General features: G+C 39.0%; 1 protein-coding gene and 1 long non-coding RNA gene across 2 annotated transcripts in view; both read left to right on the top strand.

Moving 5' to 3' along the window:
• The window catches only part of septin12 (septin 12), a gene marked incomplete at its 3' end in the record, with an annotated part of 66,219 nt that extends 43,430 nt beyond the window's left edge, over positions 1-22,789 (top strand). The window contains exons 3-11 of the mRNA XM_083566104.1: positions 4,277-4,522; positions 14,345-14,473; positions 18,378-18,459; positions 18,539-18,676; positions 19,142-19,259; positions 21,589-21,684; positions 21,816-21,912; positions 22,082-22,133; positions 22,630-22,789. Of these exons, the coding sequence (XP_083422230.1) occupies positions 4,277-4,522; positions 14,345-14,473; positions 18,378-18,459; positions 18,539-18,676; positions 19,142-19,259; positions 21,589-21,684; positions 21,816-21,912; positions 22,082-22,133; positions 22,630-22,789 (1,118 nt within the window). The remainder of the gene's footprint in view (positions 1-4,276; positions 4,523-14,344; positions 14,474-18,377; positions 18,460-18,538; positions 18,677-19,141; positions 19,260-21,588; positions 21,685-21,815; positions 21,913-22,081; positions 22,134-22,629) is intronic.
• Positions 22,790-24,338: 1,549 nt separating this feature from the next.
• Positions 24,339-25,845, top strand: part of LOC310740123 — an 88,164-nt gene continuing 86,657 nt past the window's right edge. Inside the window, exon 1 of the long non-coding RNA XR_014537574.1 lies at positions 24,339-25,632. This is a non-coding gene — a long non-coding RNA (uncharacterized lncRNA). The remainder of the gene's footprint in view (positions 25,633-25,845) is intronic.

Here is a 25,845-nt window from a genome sequence, read left to right as displayed (position 1 = left end):
CAATGAAAAAGAAGTCATGACTTTTTATTTATGACAACTGAGTAGGAAGGACCATTGGAATTCCTAGTTAAGAAATTAGGATTGCCTGCTCAGCCCCTAAGTTCAGCAAGTAATGTCAAGTCAGCATTTTCTTCTTTGTATGTTGAATTCTTAGAGTTTGAATGCAGCAAAAGTTGCACTTTACATGCTTAAGTTTGATTATGATTTGAAAATGATGTGATTCAAAAGTGCCAGTCTTTAAACTTCAGATGTAAGTCAAATATAACTTTTGTTTGGAGTTAATGCTGTAAGCAGCCATGTTGATTTTAGGTTGCTTAGCTGATTAGTATGATAATTGCAATATTTTTATTTATTCAGGGCTTGAAGCTTTTTGTTTCCCAATTTGCCTAACCCAAAGACACAAAAATAGAGAACTTTCTTAGCTAACGTTAATTACATGAAGCCTACTCAGATGTTTAGATGTAAACATGTGGTACGTGGTTCTTGGCCCAGTCTCGCTGTGGTTGTCATCACACCATGTTTGTCATCCCTGTGGCATGTGTATGATTCGCGTTGGTCCTCAGAAAGCAGAGTGACCGGCGGCTGATTAAACACAGACCCAGGCCTGCACTTCTTCGGTTCCAGTGTTCACTTTTCTCTTTAATTGCTTTTTTTCTTGAGCACTCGTTCACATCGTGTCAGTCTGTTTGTCTTTCTCATGCATCTGGAAGACAAGGCCATCCCTCTGTTCCACACACCCGTCTGTTTGAGACGATCCATGGTCTTCCACGTTTATTCTTTCCTTTATTTTCAGTGTTACTGGCATGCTACATTGTGCGTCCCTTTTTCCTTTGTTTCTGTTTACAGTTCGACGCTGGTAAAAATACTTTTTGTCTTTAAAGAAAAATTCTTTTCTTTGGTTTTACAATGAGTATTTTTTAGGCTGCTGTTCCTTTTCATAAAACATGCTAAGAAAATTTTTATATAAATAGTTCTTTGGTAATATTTTTTGATGTCAAAAGCTCTGTAGAATGCTTCAGGTTCACACCGATAGGAAATGCGATACGAAATAATGCGAAAATCACATGAAATTAGGACCTGCATTTGCAAGGACATAAACTGTAAACTAGCTGGACTAGCAGGATGGATATTACCTCAGAATGTGAAACACCTTTATTTTGGAGCACTAAGTATGAAAAGTTGTAAGACAAATTATTTCCTTGCAACGGCAACAATGGTCAACGAAGTCAACCACGAGATAAAGTTGAATGAAAATGCCAAACTATGCAAAGATTATGACTGTTAATTAGATTCATGAATTGAGTAAATAATTAAAATACAATTTGAGCAGCTAGGGCATTGGTTTTGTTTACTAGAACTGATTGTGGACAAATATTACTCGAGATTTGACATCTATTGAGAGTCCCAGACTTACGATAGAGATGCGTTCCGAAGGCCCCGTAACTCGAAAATATAGTAGGTTGAGACGTGGCCTAGCCTACCCAGGAGTCTTAAAGAATGGTCAGTATGGGGTTTTATACTGTAATTTGTTAATGAGTCAGCACATTACAGTTCATAATTTAACAAAACAGCAATTTGTAGTATCGTACCTAATAAACTATACAGAATATATGTTTGTGGTAGCTGCAACGTGAGTGGGGAGTAGAGTGTATGCTGCTACGTTTACGGGATCATCTATAACTGGCGTAATCACATGATATTTGCTCTATTTACCGAAAAAGATGCTTTTTTTTTTTTTATTTAGGTTAGGTGTGTATCGTCGGCACATGAGAGTAACCTGGTAACGTGGTACCATTTACTGCTTTTAAAGGTTAACTGAAACCAAGTCCCTTTAGAAACATGACTTTTGACACATTGTAGGCAGCGAAGTTGTTGGTACCCCAGAAAGACTCCTTCATTCCCTGATCTTTATTAAGCAGCTTTGCTCAGGGTTATGGTGGCTGCATAATTAATAGTAATTAGCTAATAATAATGTAGTATTCTAAATTTGATTCTGATCCTTTTCAGAGATCAGACACTGGTAGAACTTATTCATAAAACTCAACCTATGCTCAGGGTTGAACCTCAGGACAATGTAACTGTAGCATAATTTTAAAAAAGGTACTTATTAAGACTACAGGAACGTTGGCCATGAAATTATTGCTTCTAACCGTATTTCTTTTACTCTCTGTATCCCTGAAGCCGAGCAGACCTTCTGTATTTTCTCTCCAGCACACTGTAGCTTGCAGGTTGTTTCCTGTTTATCAGTTTCATACCACGCTCAAGCGAACACAACCCTAATCTCAATTTCCGGGAGATGTGATTATGAAACATCTTCTGCCCCATTGTACATTAACAAATGATTTAGCTGATACAAGTTGATACGACTGGCCGGATATGGCGTTAGCTAGAACTCTCCTATTGAAATCCTAAACACAGAGTACAGAGTGGAAGTGTGTACAGCAAGACAAGCGAAGTCTTATCGAGAAAGTGAGCAACGTCCTGACTTTCTCGCTGCCTCGGGTACAAGCACATCTACAATCTTCTAGCAGAAGACGTTTCTCAGCCAGGGATGCTTGTGCATTTAACAGGCAACGGGTTTGCGCCTGGAGGTAGGCTATTACGATACAGCAGATAAACATCATGTCCGCTTTATTTTTAGCATTGGGAGGACGTAAAAATTGTTGGGGGGCCAAGCACTATTTTGATGAATGTCTTTATCAGACCAAATGTATGTTAGTATTTGGATTGGTATTTCTTGCATGTGCATTGTTTGTATTGTGTATGTCGAACCAAAGTAAAAACCCACCAGACGTCCAAAGGATTTCTGATGTTTCTTCCTCCTGTCTTGCTTAGTGCCAACTGCATCCAAGGCACAGTTGATTGGCATTTAGCTGCCAAAACTCTATAAAAGTTCTCAAAGTGCTTAGATGGAGTCTCCAGGCTTTTACTTGTAGCTTGTCAGATTATCCTACACGTCCTGCCGTGCGTCATCGCATGTATGAGCTACCACCAGCTCCACAGCGTGCATGCAGGTTAAAGAGCAACGGTGATCTGAGGTCGCTCTGGTTTCGTGGCTGGGATTAACGCTCGGAGGGTTCAGACCATCTGACCACATGGTATCGCTCTTTGTTGTCTGGTGTGGAAAAAAAGCACGCTATATTATGTATCATATAAGCATTTTGCCAAAATGCCATGAGGATAACTAAGGATTTGTTTTCGACAGCTTTAGCATGCTGACTTTAGAGGTTCTTAGCAGGATGATGGTTGCCTGCTAATCCGCTTAGCACAACAGGCGCTCTTGAGACTGACTTTATTGCTAAAGATAAATGCTAGCACTGCACTGCTAAGTCATTTTCCCCATGAAGGCTAATTTAGGGGAAAAAATAAGTCATAGCTAGCCTTAAATCTTACAAGGAATGTGTATGCTTGTTAGCTGTTAGTTATGTATTCCTAAAGGCTTTAAGGTGGTCGTATCATGTTAACCTCAAACCTCTTATTTAATCCTCATACCATACGGAATGTGTTTTCTTGCACATCAACACACACTTACACTTTCAACTCTGAGTGATGGCTTAGTCAGTATATCCTCTCAGTTAGCGTTTGTGTCTTGTAGCTTTCGAAAATGAACTCTGGTATATATGTCGGTGATCTCTCAGGTGCATTTACATACTAAAGCTGGAACGACAGAAAACTTTTATTTTAATGTATCGATTTCCTGCTGGCATGCTGTGCAAAGTTCAACATGCGTTGCAGGCGAATTTCATGCTCGCCCCCTGAGATTTGTGCTAAGTGTAGCAGGAGCTAGCTGAGCGTTTAGAATCAGCTTCCTGTGTTTAAAACAAAGCTTTACCTCAGTTTCTATCACTTGCATAGATTTGCAAAGGCAGTTGGTGCATTAGCTACTGAAGTCCCCTAAAAACATATATATATGTGTATATATTTGTGTATATATGTATATAAAATCTTTACATATATATGTTAAATAAAAAATGGGTCATTATACGTAAATATTGACAGCAGTGTAAACCACTGTGTGGACAAAGCTAGCTAATGAACGAACAAACTAGCTAGCTTATGTTATGGTACTGTTATATTTTGTTTGTTTGCTTACAAAAGAGCTAAAAAAATTTAAACTGTATTCAATTTGTGCGTCACGCATACTGGTAACTGTGTAAAAATGATGTAACGGTCTTCCTAACAAGTCATAATATAATATATATTTCATGTTTCTATAGTGCAGATGATTTTTAGCTAAACATTATGCTCATATTTGATGCTTTTTTTTCGATCACAGAGAAGGTGCACGAGCTGGACTTGGAGCTGGAGCAGCCCGTCCGGATGGAGGAGGAGAGGGAGGTGGAGCAGCAGGTGGAGGAGGAACATGATGTTAAGAAGGAGAGCTCGTGCCTTGTTGAGCCCAACAGGCAGGGCATCATCAGGGGTGGCGACCTCTTCGGCTACGTGGGCATCGAAGCCGTGCTGGATCAGATGAGACGCAAGACCATGAAATCGGCTTTTGAGTTTAACGTCATGGTGGTTGGTGAGTAATTATATATATGACCAGCCATCTAATGGGACTAGTGACTTTGAGTTATGCAAATTCTGTATTATGGCATCATGACTTCCATTTGCATATGGTCTCAAAGGTAAAGTGGAACACTGCGATACTGCAAAAAAAATTTCAAAACCTCTGCACATGCCACGACTTGTTTTGTTGAGTCATCAATTCCCGCTAGTATAAATACACGCTTTCCAGAAGGGTTTTACAAAAGTTTTGGCACCCACATCTGTAACAATTTAGATTGTTCTTTTTTTTTATACCAGTAAACACAATCAGAGGCAAAATTAGCTACACTTTACCACAAAGGCATTCTGCGGTGTGGTGTTTTAGTGTATGTGCGTGTGGCTCGGAGTAGTAGGACTGAGGTAAACATAAGTCTCAGATGTTGGCAGGAAGTCTGTTGCATGAAGGAGGGGATCTTCAGTAGCAGGTGAACAGGAAGCGCTGGCTCGGCGTGTGCACGAAGCAAAACACCTCGAGCTCAGCTCTTTGTCGAACCCTAACATTAACAGGGATTAGGCATTGAGCAGGTAATTCGGGCCACAAAGCTCGTGTTGCTTGTTGTTGGAATGACTTTTTTCGCCAGCAAGCCGTTCATTAGGTGCTTGTGTAATTGAAGATCCCGTTGCAAAAGATAAACGATTCAACATTGCTTCACATGAATCACGCCGGGTTTTGTCTTTTAGTCAATTCTTCCGATTCCAAGATAAATTGTGTAATGTTGGGGTTTCTTCAGCTTTACAGGCAGATTGTGTCAGTAATGGTGGGGAAAATAATGCTTCTATTTAAAACAATTACCTCAGTTGGACATTGCAGGTCTGTGAAAATTCGAAGGAATTTGTTTTGCATTTGTGGCATTTGGCAGATGCTCTTACATTTATCGGCTTATTGGTATGAAAGATAAATCTGAGGGCCTTGCTCAGAAATCCCAAGAGTTACAGCTTGGTTTGGCTGGGATTTGAACTTGTGATCTTCAGAGCCAAAGTTCAATACCTTAACCAATAAGGTACCACCTCCTCATTGTAAAGAACTTCTTAGTCATTAGTCTTTATTATTTTGTATTTTTATTTTCTCGAGTGTTTTCAGTGGTTCATATTGAACAAAAATAGAGGTAGCCGATTCAAAAATCGGTTTAGGCCACACCCATCTCAGGTTGGAGCACTACACGGTTACACTAATATGCAGTATGTATTGCAACAGTCATATTCTAGAATTAACGGTGTGCAAAGTAAAAATCAGTTTTCTGATTTTCTGAGATGCGATTTGGTGTAATAAATGAAGGTTAGTGCAGAAATGGAAACAGCTGGTCCCAGGTTTGGTTCTCTGAAACGTTCTCCTCTCAGCCCATGTTCTCAGCTGGGCTTTCTCTTTCAGTCTTAAGTTCCTAGCTGTCATCTAGACTGTTTTACTGGACCACTGCCCTGTTCAGGATCACCACGCTATCCGCTCCCAGCCAACCAGAGCTCAGGAAACTTCCAGAATGAAGTGTGTGTGTGTCTAACCTAATTAAATGCTGTGGAGTATTGTTGTGCTGCCCGGGTCATCCAACAGCCACGATTTATGATTGGATCAGTGCAGCATATCGAAGCCCAGTCACTCTCCCTCTCCCTCTTCCTCTCTTTGTTTTTTCTTGATCAAAGTTTGATCAAGACCAAATTCCTTAAAGAGCTTCAAATTAAAGATTAAACTGTTTTTAAATTGTCCATGGCACTTGAATTTGGTTCTCAGTTTTGTTAGTGTAACTTTTGTTTAACCAGGTGACTGGCTTTACTCAGGGTGCCAATAGTTCTGAAGCCGTTTGTGTTGTACTGTATGATTAACAGTGAATGTATGGTTTAACATATTATCTTAGTGTACAGTAGTAAATGATGTACAGTAGTAAATGGTGTACAGTAGTGGTTATATTGGGGATTGATGATGTACAGTAGTGATTGTATTGGCGATTGATGTACAGTAGTAATGGGGGTTGGTTTACAGTAGTGAATGATGTACAGTAGTGATAATATTGGGGATCGATGGTGAACAGTAATGATGGGGGTTGGTGTACAGTGGTGAATGATGTACAGTAGTGATTATATTGGGGATCGATGGTGAACAGTAATGATGGGGGTTGGTGTACAGTGGTGAATAATGTACAGTAGTGATAATATTGGGGCTTGATGGTGAACAGTAATGATGGGGGTTGGTGTACAGTGGTGAATGATGTACAGTAGTGATTATATAAGGGATCGATGGTGAACAGTAATGATGGGGGTTGGTGTACAGTGGTGAATGATTTACAGTAGTGATTATATAAGGGATCGATGGTGAACAGAAATGATGGGGGTTGGTGTACAGTGGTAAATGATGTACAGTAGTGATTATATAAGGGATCGATGGTGAACAGTAATGATGGGGGTTGGTGTACAGTGGTGAATGATGTACAGTAGTGATAATATTATGGATCGATGGTGTACAGTAATAATGGAGGTTGGTGTATAGTGGTAAATACTGTACAGTAGTGATTATATTGGGGATCAATGGTGTACAGTAGTGATGGGGATTGATGTACAATAGTGACCGATATACAGTAGTGAATGATGTACAGTAGTGATTATATTGGGGTCTAGTAATGAGGCTTGATGTACAGTAGTGACTGATATACAGTAGTGAATGATGTACAGTCGTGATAATTTGGGTTGATGTACAACAGTTATGTGGATTTGTAAAGATGATTGATTTACTGTGGTCATTGTAATGGGAATTGATGATGTATAGTAGTGATGTGATGGACAAAATTGATTGTGAAGAGGATTTTAATGGGTCTTGATCATGTATAGTATTGATGATGTACAGTAGTGATGGAAATGATGATTGATGCTTTGCAGTACTAATTAATGGTCCACGCAGCTGAATTTTCTTGTTTCACTAGATATCTTAATTCATTTTACAGGCAAAATCACAGACAGTCGCTTGAATGCCTTCACTGTACTGCATTTAGTTTTTTTTTTTTTTTTACATTCCATTATTCGGTTTTAAAAACAAGAGAGCCCATAAAAGCTTTTATTGTAAAATATTTCCCACAAAAATTTCCGCTTTGCTGTGCTCTACTGGAGTGTGAGAGCTACAGCTTCAGTTGCGTGTTAGCATGCTGCTACGCTTCATAACTACTGCTCTGGACGCTTTACTCAGGGTGCCAATAGTTCTGAAGCCGTTTGTGTTGTACTGTATGATTAACAGTGAATTTATGGTTTAACATATTATCTTAGTGTACAGTAGTAAATGATGTACAGTAGTAAATGGTGTACAGTAGTGGTTATATTGGGGATTGATGATGTACAGTAGTGATTGTATTGGCGATTGATGTACAGTAGTAATGGGGGTTGGTTTACAGTAGTGAATGATGTACAGTAGTGATAATATTGGGGATCGATGGTGAACAGTAATTATGGGGGTTGGTGTACAGTGGTGAATGATGTACAGTAGTGATTATATTGGGGATCGATGGTGAACAGTAATGATGGGGGTTGGTGTACAGTGGTGAATAATGTACAGTAGTGATAATATTGGGGCTTGATGGTGAACAGTAATGATGGGGGTTGGTGTACAGTGGTGAATGATGTACAGTAGTGATTATATAAGGGATCGATGGTGAACAGTAATGATGGGGGTTGGTGTACAGTGGTGAATGATTTACAGTATTGATTATATAAGGGATCGATGGTGAACAGAAATGGCTTATCAAAGCCGACCGTCTCCACCATCTCTCTGTCTTTCTCTTTCCCTCATTTCAATCACTCTGCTTTTCATTGCTTTAGTCAAACAGTGACCCGCATTTGTACTTCCTGAAGACGGTTTTCTCTCTTTTCTAGAAAGCTCTGAATTGTTCTCTAACGCTGTATCCCGATGTGAGAGAACTTTCTTTTGTCACAAGCTAGTTAGCATAATGCAAATGAAGATCCCAGTGAGATCCCACACCTTCTTTTTTCTTTTTCTCTCCAGACCCCAGCATTCCTTTGTCAACGTTCTAAGCAGCCTTTTAGCATAATTAAATTATTCAGCAGCTCGTCTCTGTTTACTGCCTCACACTCATTGTTAGCTTTGTTAGCATGTTGTTTCATGTTGTGACAATCTTTCCTTAAGCATAAAACAGTTAGCCTAATGTGAATGGGCTCATTTGGTGGCTTTGACGCCTTGTGTTAGCAGTGTTAGGGGGTGTAGTGTGAAAGATCCTTTCTTTCTAATTTTTTTGGTGACCTGTTAGTCAAATAAAAAAAGAGTAATTTCGTATTTGGCTAATAAATGACTACTAGTAGTAGTTTGTAGTAGGTAGTAGTAAATGACTAGTAGTAGCAGCAGTTTATTAGGGCCTGTTCTTTGGTCAGCCAGTGTCCAAATCACATAAAAAAATACTTCCATCATTGATTATCTCAGGCTAAGGCTGATTGTTGGCCATGTTAGCATGACGGAGAGTAAATGAGTCATAAATTTGCTTGTATTATTTTCTGAAGTAAGTTAGCATAGTATGTTCAGCTGTGCTAATTCTTTTCTTTATAGCATTAAACAGTTTACAAATATGATTAGCACTGTTATTTGTTTTGCTATTCTTTACAGTTACAGTTTTTCTCTTCCTGGAATTGTTAGCAATGTGAGCACTTTTTCTTTTGCTCTGTGTAGGATAGTGGAACATTAGGCCTTTTTCTGAGTGTTTGGTCTGTCTGAAAGCATTTTATTTAAAAAATTTGCCAAATTTTGCTGTTAGTGACCTCCTGGCGTCCAACTTTACAATGATTACTAGCAATGACACTTGCTAGCATTTAAAAGTAGTATTTATTAGCTTGCAGGAAGCATCTTTAAACAGGTCATATGTTTTTCTGACAGAAAAGCTTCCACACTAAATAGATCTTGTTTCCATGGTTCAGGACGAGTTCCACTGACTTCAACACATTTTTCGGGAATCGTGTCGATCCCACAGAGCAACGCTAAACTGTTTTCTCAGGGAATGTTCGATGTTCCTCGACCCCTGTAGAGCAACACACATACTGAGGTGTATTGAGGGAGGGGGATTGGTGGAGCTTTGGGTGTTAAATGGTTTGAGAAGATACACTGTGAGGAGAAATCACTCCACCACACACACACACACACACACACACAAAGGATGAACCCTGTTTGTGGCAGAGTGGATAGAGAGAAGAGGAAATCTTTAGTTTTTTTGACATTCTTATTTTCCTACCTACTTTCTCTCTCTCTCATACACACACACACACACACACACACACACACACACACACACACACACACACACACACACACACACACACATACACACACACACACACACACACACACAAACAGGATGAGCTCAGCGTGTGGCGGAGTGGATAAAGAAAAAAGGAAATCTCATGTTTTTCTTGAACTTTCTCATTTTATTACCTCTTTTTCTCTCTCTCCTGGCGAACACACACACACACACACACACACACACACACACACACACACACACACACACACACACACACACACACACAGACACCACCGTGTACCTCCAAAGCAAAGGGTCTTAGTAAATAACACTTCAAAATGGAGGGCAGGACCTTTAACGTAGCCTCGGGTCTCACACCGCCGAGTTTCCTCCGGTTTTCCCACAATCCCGCAGACCGTGTAGCGCTGTGTAGCGCCGTGCTCCATGTGGAACACATTACTGCCGCCGCAGTGACCTCCTGTGCACCATGGACATGTGGAAACACAGGAAACAGCAATGGCGCTAGAGACGCTTGTAGGGTCATACCAAACATAATTTCTTTAAATTATCACATCACAGCACTGTCAGATTCTTAATTCTAATTGGCTGGATGATGGGGTTCATTATGTTGTTGTTGTTTTTTTGTAAAAACACACAAATCGCACCAGTATGCTAGTTTTAGTGGATTAGCATTTTGATAGTAACAGCTCTTTTGTAAGGCGGATAGTCCATTTAAATGGAATTTTACAAACGTGACGGTATGGTGAAGGGTTTTTTTAAGGAAGGAGTCTCCACTGCAAACTCTTTTAATTTTCAAGACAGAGTTGAAAAAGTGGCGAAAATTACTGTGAAAGGAACGAGGGATTTTACCTGCTTTAACGTAAGTGAGAACAGGAGCAAACTTTCGAAGTAACCATAAACGTACAAAGGTGGACAAAGTAATAAAATACTCTACTCAAGTAAAAATACTTTTACTTTAATAACATTTTACTTAAGTACAAGTAACATTACCGGTTGAGAAATCTCCTCAAGTAATAGTAAATAATAGCTCAATAAAAATTTACTCACAGTGAAATACTTTTTTAACAACGGGTGGTGGGATGGTTGGTTCTACTGTAGTTCAAAAAGAACAAGGAGATATAAATCTCAAACTAGTAAATAACAAATACATTAAATTAAACAAATAAATGAATAACGACTACTTCCTATGATGCACAAATTAAACAACTACGGCATTTTCCGTGATGAAGATTTAAAATGCTTTGATTGGACACCTCATCCTCAACAAAAGTTATACTGGTTGTACAGTAATGCTCCAATCTAAAGCATCATCAACAGTTCTACCCTAAAATATATATATATTTTCATTCATTTCATATGCACTAAAAATGTAATTGAGCAAACTTCATTGTACAGTGTTAATGTCCATCTCTGGTGCTTACCAACATTGGCACCGTACAACAATTATGTAAACTTAAGATATAAGTATTATCAATTATTATGATTAATTATTATTGTTTCCGGCCAATCAATCAATCAATCAATCAATCAATCAATCAATCAATTAATCAGTGCAGAAGTTTACTGTTATGTTATTACAATATATTCCAAGTACAATATTTCCAACAGTACATAAGTTAAATAAAAGTAAAATTATAGCTTTAAAATCTACTTTGAAATGTAAACAAAAACTACTCAATTTCAGTAACACGAGTGAACAGTAATTAAAGAAATCGTTTTCGATTGCACCCTTATGAAAAAAAAAACTTTGTCGCATACAAAACCTCGACATGTCGCTATTAGACTTCACGGTTGATGAATTCCTGTAATCGTGTTGTTGCAGGAAACACTTGTAATCCGTTCTTTATGAGGATGATGATGATGATGATGATGATGATGATGATGATGATGAAAGTGCTCTCAGGTGTCAGTCAGCCTCCAGCGCTCACACACATGCTCTGAATTTACGCCTGACCTTTTGTGACCTTTAAAAAAACGGCACAAGTAAATCGCAGACTGTCGCCGGAAACAGGATGGGTCAGGACACGACTCATGACGCCGTCACTGCAGCGCTCTTTCTAGACTTCTAGATCTGACAGTATCGTGACAAACAGGATGTTTCGTAATTATTTAGCACTGAGACGTGCAGTTTGATTTCTTCAGGCGTGGAGTGTTTCAAACCTCTGAATATGTGGCTTATTGCAGCATGACGTCAGCGTTCCTTCTCTATATAGGTTTTTAAATGAATTTCTGTGTAAAAAAACAATTTCCAAAGGATTATATTTTTTTCTTTATACCTAGTAGAAGTATTTTTTTTACGTATCTGGTAAAATGTTTAGTATTTACAACGTCAAACAGTGACGAGGTTAAAAGTGATGTGCACAGCGTTTTCCAAAAATTGTACCCAAAAACACGACGAATCCGCACTGCTGCTATCGGCAAAAATGCATACCGATAGTTTTCCCGCCTTCTGATTTGCTTTCATTACTAGAGCTCCCCCTAGAGGTGAGTAACTGACACCACGCGCTGTTTGTTTTTACATGCGAGACAGAACGCTGCACAGAGAGCGTTATGTATTATTTATATTTTATTAATGGTATAATTATTACCACATTTTCATGATTCAGTACTGTTTATTTTTGTAATTAAGTTCAGTACTATTTAAAAAAAATTTTCAATACAGGTTGATTAATCGTTTATCGGCAAGTACATTCCAACCTAGATATCGATAAAATCCACTATCGCTCGACCCCTAATGTAGTGTTATCAGTGATCAGGTCCTCTTCTCTGATTCTGATTTTATAGCAGATATTATACTTAAAAAAATCTATCCCCCTTAAACCCATAAAAAAGTTCATTCAGAAATCCGCAGTGTTAAATAAAAAAAACCCTTGACTTGGAGTTTTTTCGAGGAGCTGCGAAGATCCGCTGATCCGCTTTGAAGTGCACAAAAGGGCCTTGATCAGAATCTCTCCGTGGTAATAGCTTTCCTCGGTCCGTGAGCGCTGGCGTAAGTGAGTCATTAAGTGCCGGAGCTCCCTGTGGCTTTGTGCCATCGGTGCGTTTGGCTGGTTGCCAGATAAACCTCTCGCATGCTTTCGGCTCGGACCTGACCTGTTACATCACTGACAATCTGAAGTATAAGTGGGGGTTATAGTACAGAGGGGTGGGGCAGGGGGGCTTTCTGTGAGCTGCTGATTGCCTTGACACTCTACATGGTCATGTCTTCATTACATTGCGATGACCTTAGTTTTATCAGTGAGAGAGGAAAAAAAAGGGTTTATGGAGTCATTACAAATGTCTTTATAAACACCCACACCTTTTCTGCTGTATTAGAACAGCGAGTCAAAGGGCATCCTGTAAATGAACACCAGCGCTGTTTACACACTGCATTTATTCGCGTAAAGGTGGAGACTGTGACAGTGTACTGCCCTGACAGTGTGTGTGGGAGTGTTTACAGTTACATCACATCTGAAAATTAAAGATAGTTTCCATGTGTAGGTCGAAGAAAAGGACGATTAAACGTTAATGTTATTAATGTTAATGTAAATAAGTTCATGCACCCAAACAGAGACAGAACGTTTGAATGACTGTTTCAGCGCTGTGACACTTTTCTATACAGAATATTTCAATAAGATTGGAAGTGTACTGATTTTACAGTATCTATACTTAATATATATATTAATATTTATGTTTTATTGAACATTTCTTATATTTTATTCAGCAGTGGACAGTCAGGAAGTAAATGTAATTCGTTATTGTACTTAAGTAGCTTTTTCACGTTTCTCTACTTTGCTAAAGTATTTTCATTTGACTTTTACTTCACTACATTTTAAAGTCAAATATCGTACTTTTTACCCAACTGCATTTTGTGAAATCAGTCGTTCCTTTTGATTTATTTGCGGATAAAAACGTAATTAGTCAAACATGCAGCTATCCACGAATCAGGGTCGAGCGCTCGCTGTGTTTTGAACTTGTTTTGATGTTTTAAGTAGTTAAAAGAAGATTTTGGGCTCATGATCATTTTAATGATTGCGTTTGACTCATTAATATCATTCTATTAATAGATCGTTGTGTTAAGAGTAACATTAGAGACTTTTCAGAGCAACTACAACCCTACAATTTCCCTGTGGGATTAATAAAGTATTCTGATTCTGTAAATTTTCCTCACCCTGAATTTTTCTGTCACAGAAGTTGCCTTTAGACATCATGATCATCCAAACCTGTGACAAGTACATTCTTAAGTTGGATGATGTTGGATTGATGTTGATTTCATCACACATAAAACCTAAAAGTATATAGTTGGGTGTTCAATCTGACACTTTTCCCTCCAGAGATACAAATTCTGTTCCATATGTGTAGATTTATTTCTATTGTTGTAATTGCAAACATTTTGTATTCAAATATTTTATGGTATTGGTTTATATTCTATTTTATTCTGTATTGTCAGATCGTGTTTTTGAAAAATGAAATTTCATTTGGAATCGTTACTCGCTCAAAGCTTCTCTGAACATCGGTGTCGGGAGTAAACGCGACTCTAAAGCTGCTTCGTGTCCTGATTTTTTTCTTTTTTTCGGCAGGTCAAAGCGGCCTGGGAAAATCCACGCTGGTCAACACACTGTTTAAATCCAAGGTCAGCCGTAAGTCCTGCACTCCCAATTACGAGGAGAAGATCTCCAAAACCGTCCACCTGCAATCAGTCAGCCACAGTGAGTCTCCTGTCTCTCTCTCTCTCTCTCTCTCTCTCTCTCTCTCTCTCTCTCTCTCTCTCTCTCTCTCTCTCTCACACACACACACACACACACACACACACACACACACACACACACACACACACACACACACACACAAAGTCACTAATGCTGTTTTAATCCCAGACGTTTCCCATTAATTAACATGAACCTGTAAATACTGAGTTTCCATGGACATTGATTTCTAATATAAATATTGATTCTGAAAGCCTGTAATATGTTCGTTGGCAAGTCAAGTGAGTTGCAGTTAACTTTTTTTTAGGAAGTCTGACATTTTATCCTTTGCATCTTCAGCTCTAAAGGCTCTAAAGTTCATCTCTAAAGTTTCAAGCTCTAAATTTCATCTTTTCTATGGTATTTAGCTAAATGTGTTATCTGTTTATAGAAAATGAAGCTTTAGTTTGACCCTCTTGCAAGTGCTAGGGGTGTCGTCGCACAGGAAGTTCATGTGACATGGTGCAAAACGAGTGATGTTAAACAGCAAAATGTCATCTGATTAACTCTGAGGTCAGCGTCAACCGAATGCCACCTCAATGATACGATTAAAAGTAAATACATTAACAATTTTAGGAAAACCTTTTTTTTTGGTTTTTGGTTTAGACTTGTAACAGAACGTAAGGCTTTCTGTGTTTGACTTGGAGCCGAGCCAGACATCAGGGAGAGAGAGAGAGACAGAGAGAAAGAGAGAGAGAGAGAGAGAGAGAGAGAGAGAGAGAGAGAGAGAGAGAGAGAGAGAGAGAGAGAGAGAATAGAAGACGAACTAAGATGCTGGCAATGGGGGATGGATTACGAAAGATCAATCATGCAGTTCTCAGCCAGAGAAAGAGAGAAAGAGAGAGGGAGAAGAAAGATGTGTCCCTTGCTGTCATTAAGAAAAACCTGTCAGAAAAGCCGTGAGAGAAAGAGAGAGTACCGGATCGGCCATTTTTCATCCGGCAGGTCAGAGGATGACTCTCGCTCCAACAAACAAAATCATTTATCTACGGAAATGCTGGGTGTCTGGTTGAGCACAAGCCGCGGCTTCTCGTTCGCGCTCTCATCGTCGTTGCATAAGTCTATCGACTCGACGAGTAGATTTCTGACCTTTGAAAGCCTCCCGAGTTCAGCACATGACGAAAAAGATTCACATTCTAGTCCTTTTTTAGATCAGTCCGCATCGACACATTCATTTGTTTAAAATTGGTCAAAAGATGTTTCTCGAATCGAATGTTTTTTGGTTGTGTGTTCTTGTAAATTCTTGGAAGAACGAACTTCAGGAATTGAAAAGTGCTGCTATGTTTTTTGCACCAAAGTCCCCACAAATTCGGTGAAACCGCAGCAGTGTGAAAATAATGTCCAGTAGATGGACATTATTACAAAGCAAGGAAAAGGAAAATTATTACAAAGCAAGTAGTTATCAAGTTTAGTGTTACTATTTTACATGTGGTGTTATTTTAATATTTTTTTATCGATTAATTAATCGTTATTGTGTGTTTGCTATCTGTCGGTATCTGTAAAATTGGTTGACTTCTAATCCCTGGTTAAATCCTCGAGCATTGGAAATAAACGTTTGACATAGAACAATTATTGCAAGGCATCTTGGAATAAAATGTATTGTTGTTATTATTATTATTATTATTATTATTATTATTATAATACGCAAGCAAACAAGGATGCATGATGTGATCATAACTCATATTGTGGTTTGTGGATTAAGACTCAAACTTGGACAAATCCTGCCTTGTTGCAGGTGTTGTGTGTTTTTAGTTCTACCTCCTTCTTTAGACCAATGTTTTTGGTGGGGTCCGCAGCCATTTGGTAAATTTAATCCCAAATCCATTTGCTTTGTTTATGCTAATTCTGTTTATAAACTATAATTTAAGGTTTTTCCTGAGTTCACAACACTGCTTAGGATCCCAGAGAAATACAGGCATTCCCATTATCGTACAGTCCCCTCCTGACGGCTGCATGAACCCGAAAAAGCACGTACCATCAGGAATTTCACTTCTTCAGGCGCCGTCATGCTCAATTTCACAGTAGCGTGAAAGGCAGATAGCGTAGCCTGCCCTGTAAATGGAAGTATTGTGTGTGTGTTCTTACAATAATTAGTGGCCCTGCGGTGCGATTTGTCTTTGTATGACACTGACAAGTGAGTGAGTAACACAAGAGCGAATAGTTTTAACAAGATCGTGTGCGGGTTTGAAAATAACAGCGCAGCATGAAGAGGCAGAGCCCATCCGAGGCGCATTTTGCTTCGAAGAAGTTCGAAATAAAAAGGAAACTTTTTTTATTCATTGATTGCTTGTATAAGTCCATGTGGCCTCTTTTAACATTAACATCAATTTTAGCATCCTTTTCTAAAGGAAATGGCCATTTTATAAACATGAATATAAATCACTATTGCTGTTAGCAGAGAGCGATAGCTCAGTACTATGCAATTTACTTCATAGAGTCAAGCTAGCACAAACAAAACACTGACAGGATTTCTGACTAGATTTTGGATTAAATGGTGAAAACATTAACTGAAAATAGCTGCTTAGCTAGCTAGCATGTGGCTAACCTGACAAGATTTTTGAGAGAATTTTTACTCATAAACTCTATGAGTAATCCTCTATAAAACAATAGCTGGCTAGTTAGCATGAGCTAACAATACTGGACTTTCAAGAGAATTTTATGCCATATTTCTAATATTTCTTAATGATCACATTTGTTAGCTAATCTTAAAGGTTTTCAATAATCTAATGTTTTACAGACTTTGTACAATATAAATATTAGCCAGTTTGCTAATTATATATAGCGCTTTCATGCATCCGGAAAAACAAATCGTATTTCCGGTAAGGAGTGGGTAGCCACAGTCACAGTTTTATTTTTATGCTCCTGGCACGTTATGAAGTTTAATGTAGTATGAATAGTAGTATAACAAGTATGAATACGTGTACCGCTGATACATGCACTACGTGTGTATACCTATGGTAAGTGGTGAGCGACATCCAGACTCCAGACATCCTGCATGTGTATGTGTGTGTGTGTGCATGCACGTGTTCAGCTTGTATACGTGTGTTCATGCTTCGCTGCACGTTTCAGATGGAATGAGGTTCAGGATATGCATCCTCCTCAGATCTCCCCCCTTCGCTTCACTGCCTTCTTAGTCCAGCAAATCGTAAACAGAGTAGTGAGGGAAAAAAGGTTGTGATGTTTTTTTTTTTTCAGGTCAGGACATCCTGACATAAGATGTAAACGTTTACTTATATCAGGCCCGCGTCTCGTAAAAACAGCACCGCTGGTTTTATAGCACTTACAGATAACCGAGAGAGAGGACAGATACGATTCCGCCATCATGGTTTCCGCCACATTCCTCCAGCCTGGAGTTGTGTTAAAGACATTTAATCTACAATGCAGCTTTTGTCTGTGTGTGGAGTCTGGATTCTAAATACTTTCGACAGATTCGTGAAAAAAAAAGGGATTGTTATTCCATATAAAAATCTGAATTTGGCAAATTTAAATGAATGATTTGAGTGTGATTTAAGTTGTAAAACGTTTCAAATCGTAATTCGTTTCTTGATTCTAAACGGTCAAAATCACCACACAAAAAATGCATATCGTTTGGAGGGTGATTGTTCGTATCTGCTTTTAATGTACAGGAGAATTTACGTTAATTCCAGACGTCTTGTCGAGTAAAATATCCGACTTCCAGGCGATAACTTCTCATCATCATTTTAAAAACCTTTTTTTCTAATAACAAGCCATTTCTTCTATCAAACAACAAGATTAGCAGCACGGCTACCTCTAGCTACCTGAGAATCAGCCATGTTTGCCAGCTACAGCATATGGTACATTTGTTTATATATTTTTCTCTCATTTCAATCTCTCCCTTCTCTCTCAGTCATCGAAGAGAAAGGTGTGAAGATGAATCTGACTGTTATCGACACACCCGGATTCGGAGACCAGATCAACAACGAGAACTGGTAAGAGAGGTCTCGATGGGCGTCACTTAAAACCACCCTAATAGACAACGTTTATGATGTTTATTTTCCATGTCCTCAGCTGGGAGCCCATCATCACGTACGTCAACGAGCAGTACGAGAAATATCTGAAGGAGGAGCTGCACGTCAACAGGAAGCGAAGGATCCCAGACACCCGTGTGCACTGCTGCGTCTACTTCCTGCCGGCTACGGGACATCGGTACGCATCACTTCCTTCACTATATTTATAGCTAGCAAAGTTAAAAACGCTAATCTCCAGGTTATGACTCTGTCTCTGTAACACCACCGAGTTCAGACGGACCTGAAGTAGGCCCTAGTGCCACGCCTGACCCTTTGACCTTACAAGGAAACTTGAGAGCCGTAATTCGGCGTAGGGTTGCGGTAAGAAAACAGAACCATGTTCACGGGTCAAGACGTCATAAATACCTGAAGCCGTGTACAAATATCCAGGGCCTCATTGAGCTGCTGAGTCTAACGAGTGTCCGTATATCTTCAGAACGTTTTACGAGATACCTCGTACTTCATTTCAACACGCACAGCGGAGGAGCCGTGGTTATGGGATTTTGTTGATGAATCAATAAATTAGCAATCGGGTGCTAAAAATGTAAAGAATTAGCATATTTTTTTGACTGATAAAAGTAAATTAACCGGAAGTTTTCTTCAGGTTGCGTCCAATTGATGTGGAGTTTATGAAGCGGCTGGGGAAGATCGTCAGCATCGTACCCGTGATCGCCAAAGCCGACACGCTAACCATGGACGAGAGGCTCGAGTTCAAGCAAAGGGTGAGCATGATGCTTTTTTTTTAGCATAAAAGTTAGCAAAAAATGTAAACCCATTGATTACTGTTCAAAAAAAGGTACGGTGAAGAACAGGCTAACTTAGCATTAGCTTACAGTGCTTAGAAACTGTGAAACCGTTTACTAGCTAGCAAACATTAGCAAGAGACACAAAACTCCGTAGCATACAGCTAAGTTGAGATCTGTTGTACCTTTTTTTTGTTTACATAAAAAATGGCTTAAAAAAATTTTTGGAATGAAACTTTTTATTAAATGTATTTATTGATTTATTGATTTATTTTATTTTATGTGTTAAAAATGACATATAGACATTAGAGCACTGTCACGGGTTCTAAAAAGCCGTAAGATCCATTTGAGACAAAGCAAAAGTAATAACGATGACAAGACGACACATTTTTGTGCCTGTGGGCATTTATTTATTTATTTGTTGTCAAACCTCCATCGTCGTTCACAGCTTGATGGATCCAGTAGAAAGATGCGGTGTGGGAGGAAGCCTCCCTGCACTACCATACTGCATGTCTCTCCAAAATCCTCCCACACACACACACGCACACACACACACACACACACACACACACACACACACACACACACACACACACACACACACACACAGAGACACACACAGACACACACCAACCCCAAGAACTAGCTGACAGTTCTGGTTGGACGATATTATCAGACATCTATCACCATGATATCATGTGATATTGTGTTTGATAATCCTTACTGATAAGTGGAGTGCTATTTTGAGCATCCTTTAATGGTGTGTGTGTGTGTGTGTGTGTGTGTGTGTGTGTGTGTGTGTGTGCGTGTGTGCGTGTGTGCGTGCGTGCGTGCGTGTGTGTGTGCGTGTGTTTATTCGGGTTTGTCATCATGTATAAAGAACTAAACGAAAATGGCAAAGTGAAAGAGAAGCAGAGAGAAATGTCCTTATTTATTAAACTGGAGATAAACAAATGCCTCTGTAAAACAAAAAGGAGTTGTGGAAATTTGTAAAAGTAATGTTTAAGGCACCACCTCACCTCCTCAACTCACATCTGAATTAAACAAATCTCCACAAGCATACTTTAAAATCTAGTGGAACATCCTCCCAGAACAGTGGAGGTTATTAGAATAGCCATTTGATTAGCACAAAAGAATTAAAATTAGCTTGATCTGTCAGCGTCACTGTACGTTAGCTTGATCACTCTGCATCACTGTACGTTAGCTTGATCAGTCAGCGTCACTGTACGTTAGCTTGATCACTCTGCGTCACTACGTTAGCTTGATCGGTCAGCGTCACTGTACTTTAGCTTGATCTCTCAGCGTCACTATACGTTAGCTTGATCTTTGAGAGTCACTGTACGTTAGCTTGATCACTCAGCGTCACTGTAAGTTAGCTTGATCACTCAGCGTCACTGTACGTTAGCTTGATCACTCTGCGTCACTACGTTAGCTTGATCGGTCAGCGTCACTGTACTTTAGCTTGATCTCTCAGCGTCACTATACGTTAGCTTGATCTTTGAGAGTCACTGTACGTTAGCTTGATCACTCAGCGTCACTGTAAGTTAGCTTGATCACTCAGCGTCACTGTACGTTAGCTTGATCACTCAGCGTCAGTACGTTAGCTTGATCGGTCAGCGTCACTGTACTTCACCTTGATCGCTCAGCGTCACTGTTCGTTAGCTTGATCGGTTAGCGTCACTGTACGCTAGCTTGATCGGTCAGCGTCACTACGTTAGCTTGATCAGTCAGCGTCACTGTACGTTAGCTTGATCAGTCAGCGTCACTGTACGTTAGCTTGATCAGTCAGCGTCACTGTACGTGAGCTTGATCGGTCAGCGTCACTGTACGTTAGCTTGATCTCTTAGCGTCACTGTATGTTAGCTTGATCACTTAGCGTCACTGTACGTTAGCTTGATCACTTTGCGTCACTGTACTTCAGCTTGATCAGTCAGTGTCACTGTACGTTAGCTTGATCACTCTGCGTCACTGTACGTTAGCTTGATCGGGCAGCGTCACTGTACTTCAGCTTGATCGGTCATCATCATTGACACATTCCCAGGTGTGCTTGTGTTTTGACATCATGTTGTGTTGTGGTTGTTATCTGGCTTTTACACACTGCTGTAAAACACATCTGTTGGAGTCTGAGCTACTGAAGAGTTCATATTTCACCCTGAGGAGAACTTGAATATATATTGTGTGTGTGTGTGTGTGTGTGTGTGTGTGTGTGTGTGTGTGTGTGTGTGTGTGTGTGTGTGTGTGTGTGTGTGGTGTTTTAGATTTCTCCACAAATCTGACCAGGAGCTCAATCCTGTGCTTTTCTTTACAGATAAGACAGGATCTTCAGACCCACGGCATCCGAGTTTATCCACAGAAGGAGTACGACGAGGACGCCGAAGACCGGATACTCAACGACAAGATCAGGGTGATTTATTATCTTTCTTTTTTTGGCTAAAAGAAATCAAGATAAGCATGCGATTATATTTCTGTGATCATATCTGCAGTCAACTTTTAGAATTGAAAATGGCTCTAAAACATGTTTGGTTCCTGTTGTAGGAAAACATCCCGTTTGCGGTGGTGGGAACAGATAAAGAGCACCAAGTGAATGGCAACAAGGTGTTGGGCCGGAAAACCAAATGGGGAATTATTGAAGGTGAGGTGTTTTTTTTTTTATTATTATTCTCAAAAAGCATTTTTTTTAACGGCTATTTGTGTCTTATAACAGATCGCCATCTAGTGGCAGCGTCCATCTATAGCAACCTGTTCTATTATTTTCAACCTAACTCAAGGCACTGATTGTTTCTTTCCTTTTTTATTTCCAGTCGAAAATGTTGAGCATTGTGAATTCGCCAATTTGAGAGATCTTCTAATTAGGTAAGTCTCTCTTGAGTGTAAAATGAAATAAAAAATGAGTTGACATGGTGATATTTATTGATGCTACAGAAAACGTTTGATTACCATTTATGAAAGTCTCTGAAGTCAGTGGTTAGAGGAGTTTACACTTTGTGATTAGTTTTTTCTCTTAATACATTCGAGAACGAAGCGAAGCGAGACCGCTGAGAGAACCAGTGTGTGTAGTATATCTGCTGTAACGTATGATAGATGTTCCTAAGCATTAAAAAATAAGGATAAATCGACAATAAACAAAAACACTAAACATCATCATCAACATTGCAATTCACTAAAACGATTACAGAGCGTCATGTGATTCTCCTTACCCATTTATAGCTACATGGAACATCCATGCAGCAAATTCCTGCTAATATGACTTTTTAAAATGGGAATAAACATAGGATTATCCATAACCCTGATCAATGATGTCATAGGTGTCTAGCAGCATTCAGTAGTCTTTTGTTTTAATCCTCCGCAGGTCGCACCTTCAAGACCTGAAGGATGTCACTCATTATATCCACTACGAGACGTACCGGGTGCGACGGCTGAACGAGAACAACGCCAGCGGCCTTGTCCTCTCAGAGTTACCTCTGGAGAACGGTGCGGCGGAGAAGAACGATGCCGAGAGCCAGCTTTAACACACACACACACACACACACACACACACACACACACACACACACACACACACAAACAAACACACACACACACACACACACACACACACACACACACACACACACACACACACACTTCGGTTCTGCGTTTATGTGTGTGTCAGTGGGATGATGCCAAGATGATCGCCAGAACATTTCACTTCCAGATGTGAAGACATAAAAGACTTTTTATGCATTTAAACGTCATATATGAGTCTATTTTTTAAAGAGGATTCTATATTATGGGGTCGGGTTTTGGGGGGAAATTAAAAAAGAAAAAAAAAAAAAAACGCCTGAGACAGAAAATGATGATGGGAGGAAGTACAATAGAAGTGAAAAGCAAGTCAGCAAAGAGAGAAACAAGTCTTTCTTCATGTTGAGTGATTTTTTTGTTTGTTTTGTTTTGGTTTTTTTAAGGAAAAGTAAAAAAGTTATACGGACTATTTTTGTTACCGCATTCGCTTTAGAAAAAGTGTCTTTTTTTTTCCTTACATTGTTCTAACAGCTATTTTTTACCGCTTGTAAAGAAAAAGAGGCTGGAATGGAAAAGGAAAGCATCACCAAACGTTTTGAATCGTGAGCTGTTTAGTGTTTATGTATGTCACAACACATTGAATTTTCCAGGTTTTTAATGACAAAAGAACAAAAATTGAAGCGAGATCATCACATATCCGCCGCTTTTGCCGCCGATGGTACACGTTTTTTTTTTATACTCACTCTCCGAATCGTGATTTTTGTTTTTACTACATCAAAGCTACTGTACATACCCATGATGTGTTTTTACAAACTCTTTGTTTTTCTTTAGTAAAAATAATAATAATTCAATGTTTACTAACAGCTCTGTCATTGTCTTCATTACAAATATTAATATTCATGTTAAACACCATTGATGTATGATTAAATGATTGTCACGGTTGATTTTGTGTTTTATTTGATTTGATTGGGGTTTTTTTTTTTCCAGTAAAACTCACGTGAAAAACCGACACACTTCCCCGCACTGTTAGCACAAAGTTCAGGACACACATTTTGACTTCACAGAGACTCAAACTTGGAGAAAAGGGAAGAAAAGCATTTAAAAATACAGAGCAGCTTCATGTTTCTTATTAGAGCTCGATGAATAATGCATAGAAATCTATTGTGCAATAAACTGGATTGTTTCTGATTGTATTTAAAGTAGAGGTTTGTAAATAAAACTGTAATAGTTACACAAAAAACATCTGCTCCACTGTGAAAGTCCTCTGGATTTCCCACTCCATTAAAGACGTTTTTGTAATTTGCCACGTGCAGCTTAAGAGTCGCCACGTTAAAAAGAAGGAAATATTCTATACATCCAAAGACGTCCTATACAATTGTGTAACTCCCATTTTGTACATACACCCCATAGTGTACCTTTAATGTATTTACATTTTTTTGCTGATAATAAGAAAAGATTGTATTTTATCATGGAAGGTGTTGTATTATAAAGATGTGTAAGATTTTTGTGTTTGTGAAGTAACCACACAGAAACGTCGTTCCTTTTGTACAACCTTTACTAAAACGGTGCAGGCTGGAACCAAACCATTTTGGAAAGAAAAAGGAAAAAAAAAAAAAAAAAAAGACAACACATGTTTGACAAGGCACTGCAGCCATGAGAAATGTCCCTTTTTTTTCTTTCACTAAAGCGTTATTTACAAGAAAATAATAATAATAAACAAAAGCTTGCTGTTGATAAGTGAGATGTTGGAGAACGGGGCCGTGTGAGGCACGCTATCTGAGCGTTCCCGCCGTGAACAGAAACGTGTCCCTGTGCGAACGCTATCATAACTAATTCTGTCGAATTTTTACGTACGCGAGGTTTGAAGTGGGAGCAAGAGCACATCCGGTGTTAGAGTTTTCAAATGAAGGACTTCCATCATCCTTGGAAGCTTAAGGGATTAAATGTACAACGCCTGTCAGGTTGCTGATCGATAGAACAGATTCATGCATCAGGAGCTTTTCTAGAAAGTGAACGATCCAAGTCCAAACACCAGACTTTCACTAGCTAGTGTGTTTACTATACGATTGATCCTGGTTTCAGTTTTTTGAAGGGGTCCCAAACTGTAAAAACAAATTACTCAAGCCTATTAACTGTTCTTTTCATTTCCTGACTCAGCTGATGTCCCAAACAACTACTCCTGCTTGCTGTTATGTCAACTTTAGGATTCATTGTCATTTTCTTCCAGGACACGCCCACATTTCATTAGCAAGAATTTCAGAATTCTGATGTTGGTATTTCGATTTGGGAATTTGGGGGTTTTTTTGGTACTTGTTGTACTGGTTGTATTTTGTTCTGATAGCAGCTAATCATCAAAGCCTATTTTTTTTATTTCCTTACCTAGCTAGAGTGCTGGACATTGCTTAATTTCCATATCTTTACATTTTGATATACAAGTCATTAATTTGTTTATTCTGCGTATCAGTAACTTCTAACGCCATATAGTATAAATTCAGCTCAAGGTCAGATTCCAGTGTTCACATTAGCAAATGGGGGAAAAAGACCCCAAATGGCTGTTTAGCAATAAAGCAATTTTTACACACATTAGTGTGTTCATTTATAGCAATTTATGTTTATCTCGGGTTTTTCTTACTAACTATAAAGACTGACTACAATAAAAAAAATTAAATTTAAATTAAAATCTAAACAGGCCACACCCACAAAGGAAATAGATGGAATAGGTTTTTGCTTGCTAGTGTAAACACAGGCTCATGTTAGGTAGCTGTGTCTTCCCATAATGCACTGGGAAACATTTGCGTTAACACTGAGAACTGGCATCGAGGTGCATGTTGGCTTGTGGAGTCAAACCAAGGTAAAGTTAGCTCAATGCAGATGCTTTTTACCTACATTTGTTTATCACAATTAGCAATGTGTAAAATATGTGTGTGTAATATAGGTTAAGATTAAAAAAACCAAATCAAAGTCTGCATGTAATATAGTGGCCTGTCAAAAGTTTGGAAACACCAAGTCTTATTGAGTATTTTAAAAAGACACGTGCATGTTCCTTTTGTTCCGATGCAAAAAA

The sequence above is a fragment of the Silurus aristotelis genome (assembly GCF_946808225.1).
Source record: "Silurus aristotelis genome assembly, chromosome: 17".
Taxonomy (NCBI): Eukaryota; Metazoa; Chordata; class Actinopteri; order Siluriformes; family Siluridae; genus Silurus; species Silurus aristotelis.
The sequence above is the reverse complement of the archived record's forward strand: the minus strand, read 5'-3'. Positions and strand labels throughout refer to the sequence as shown.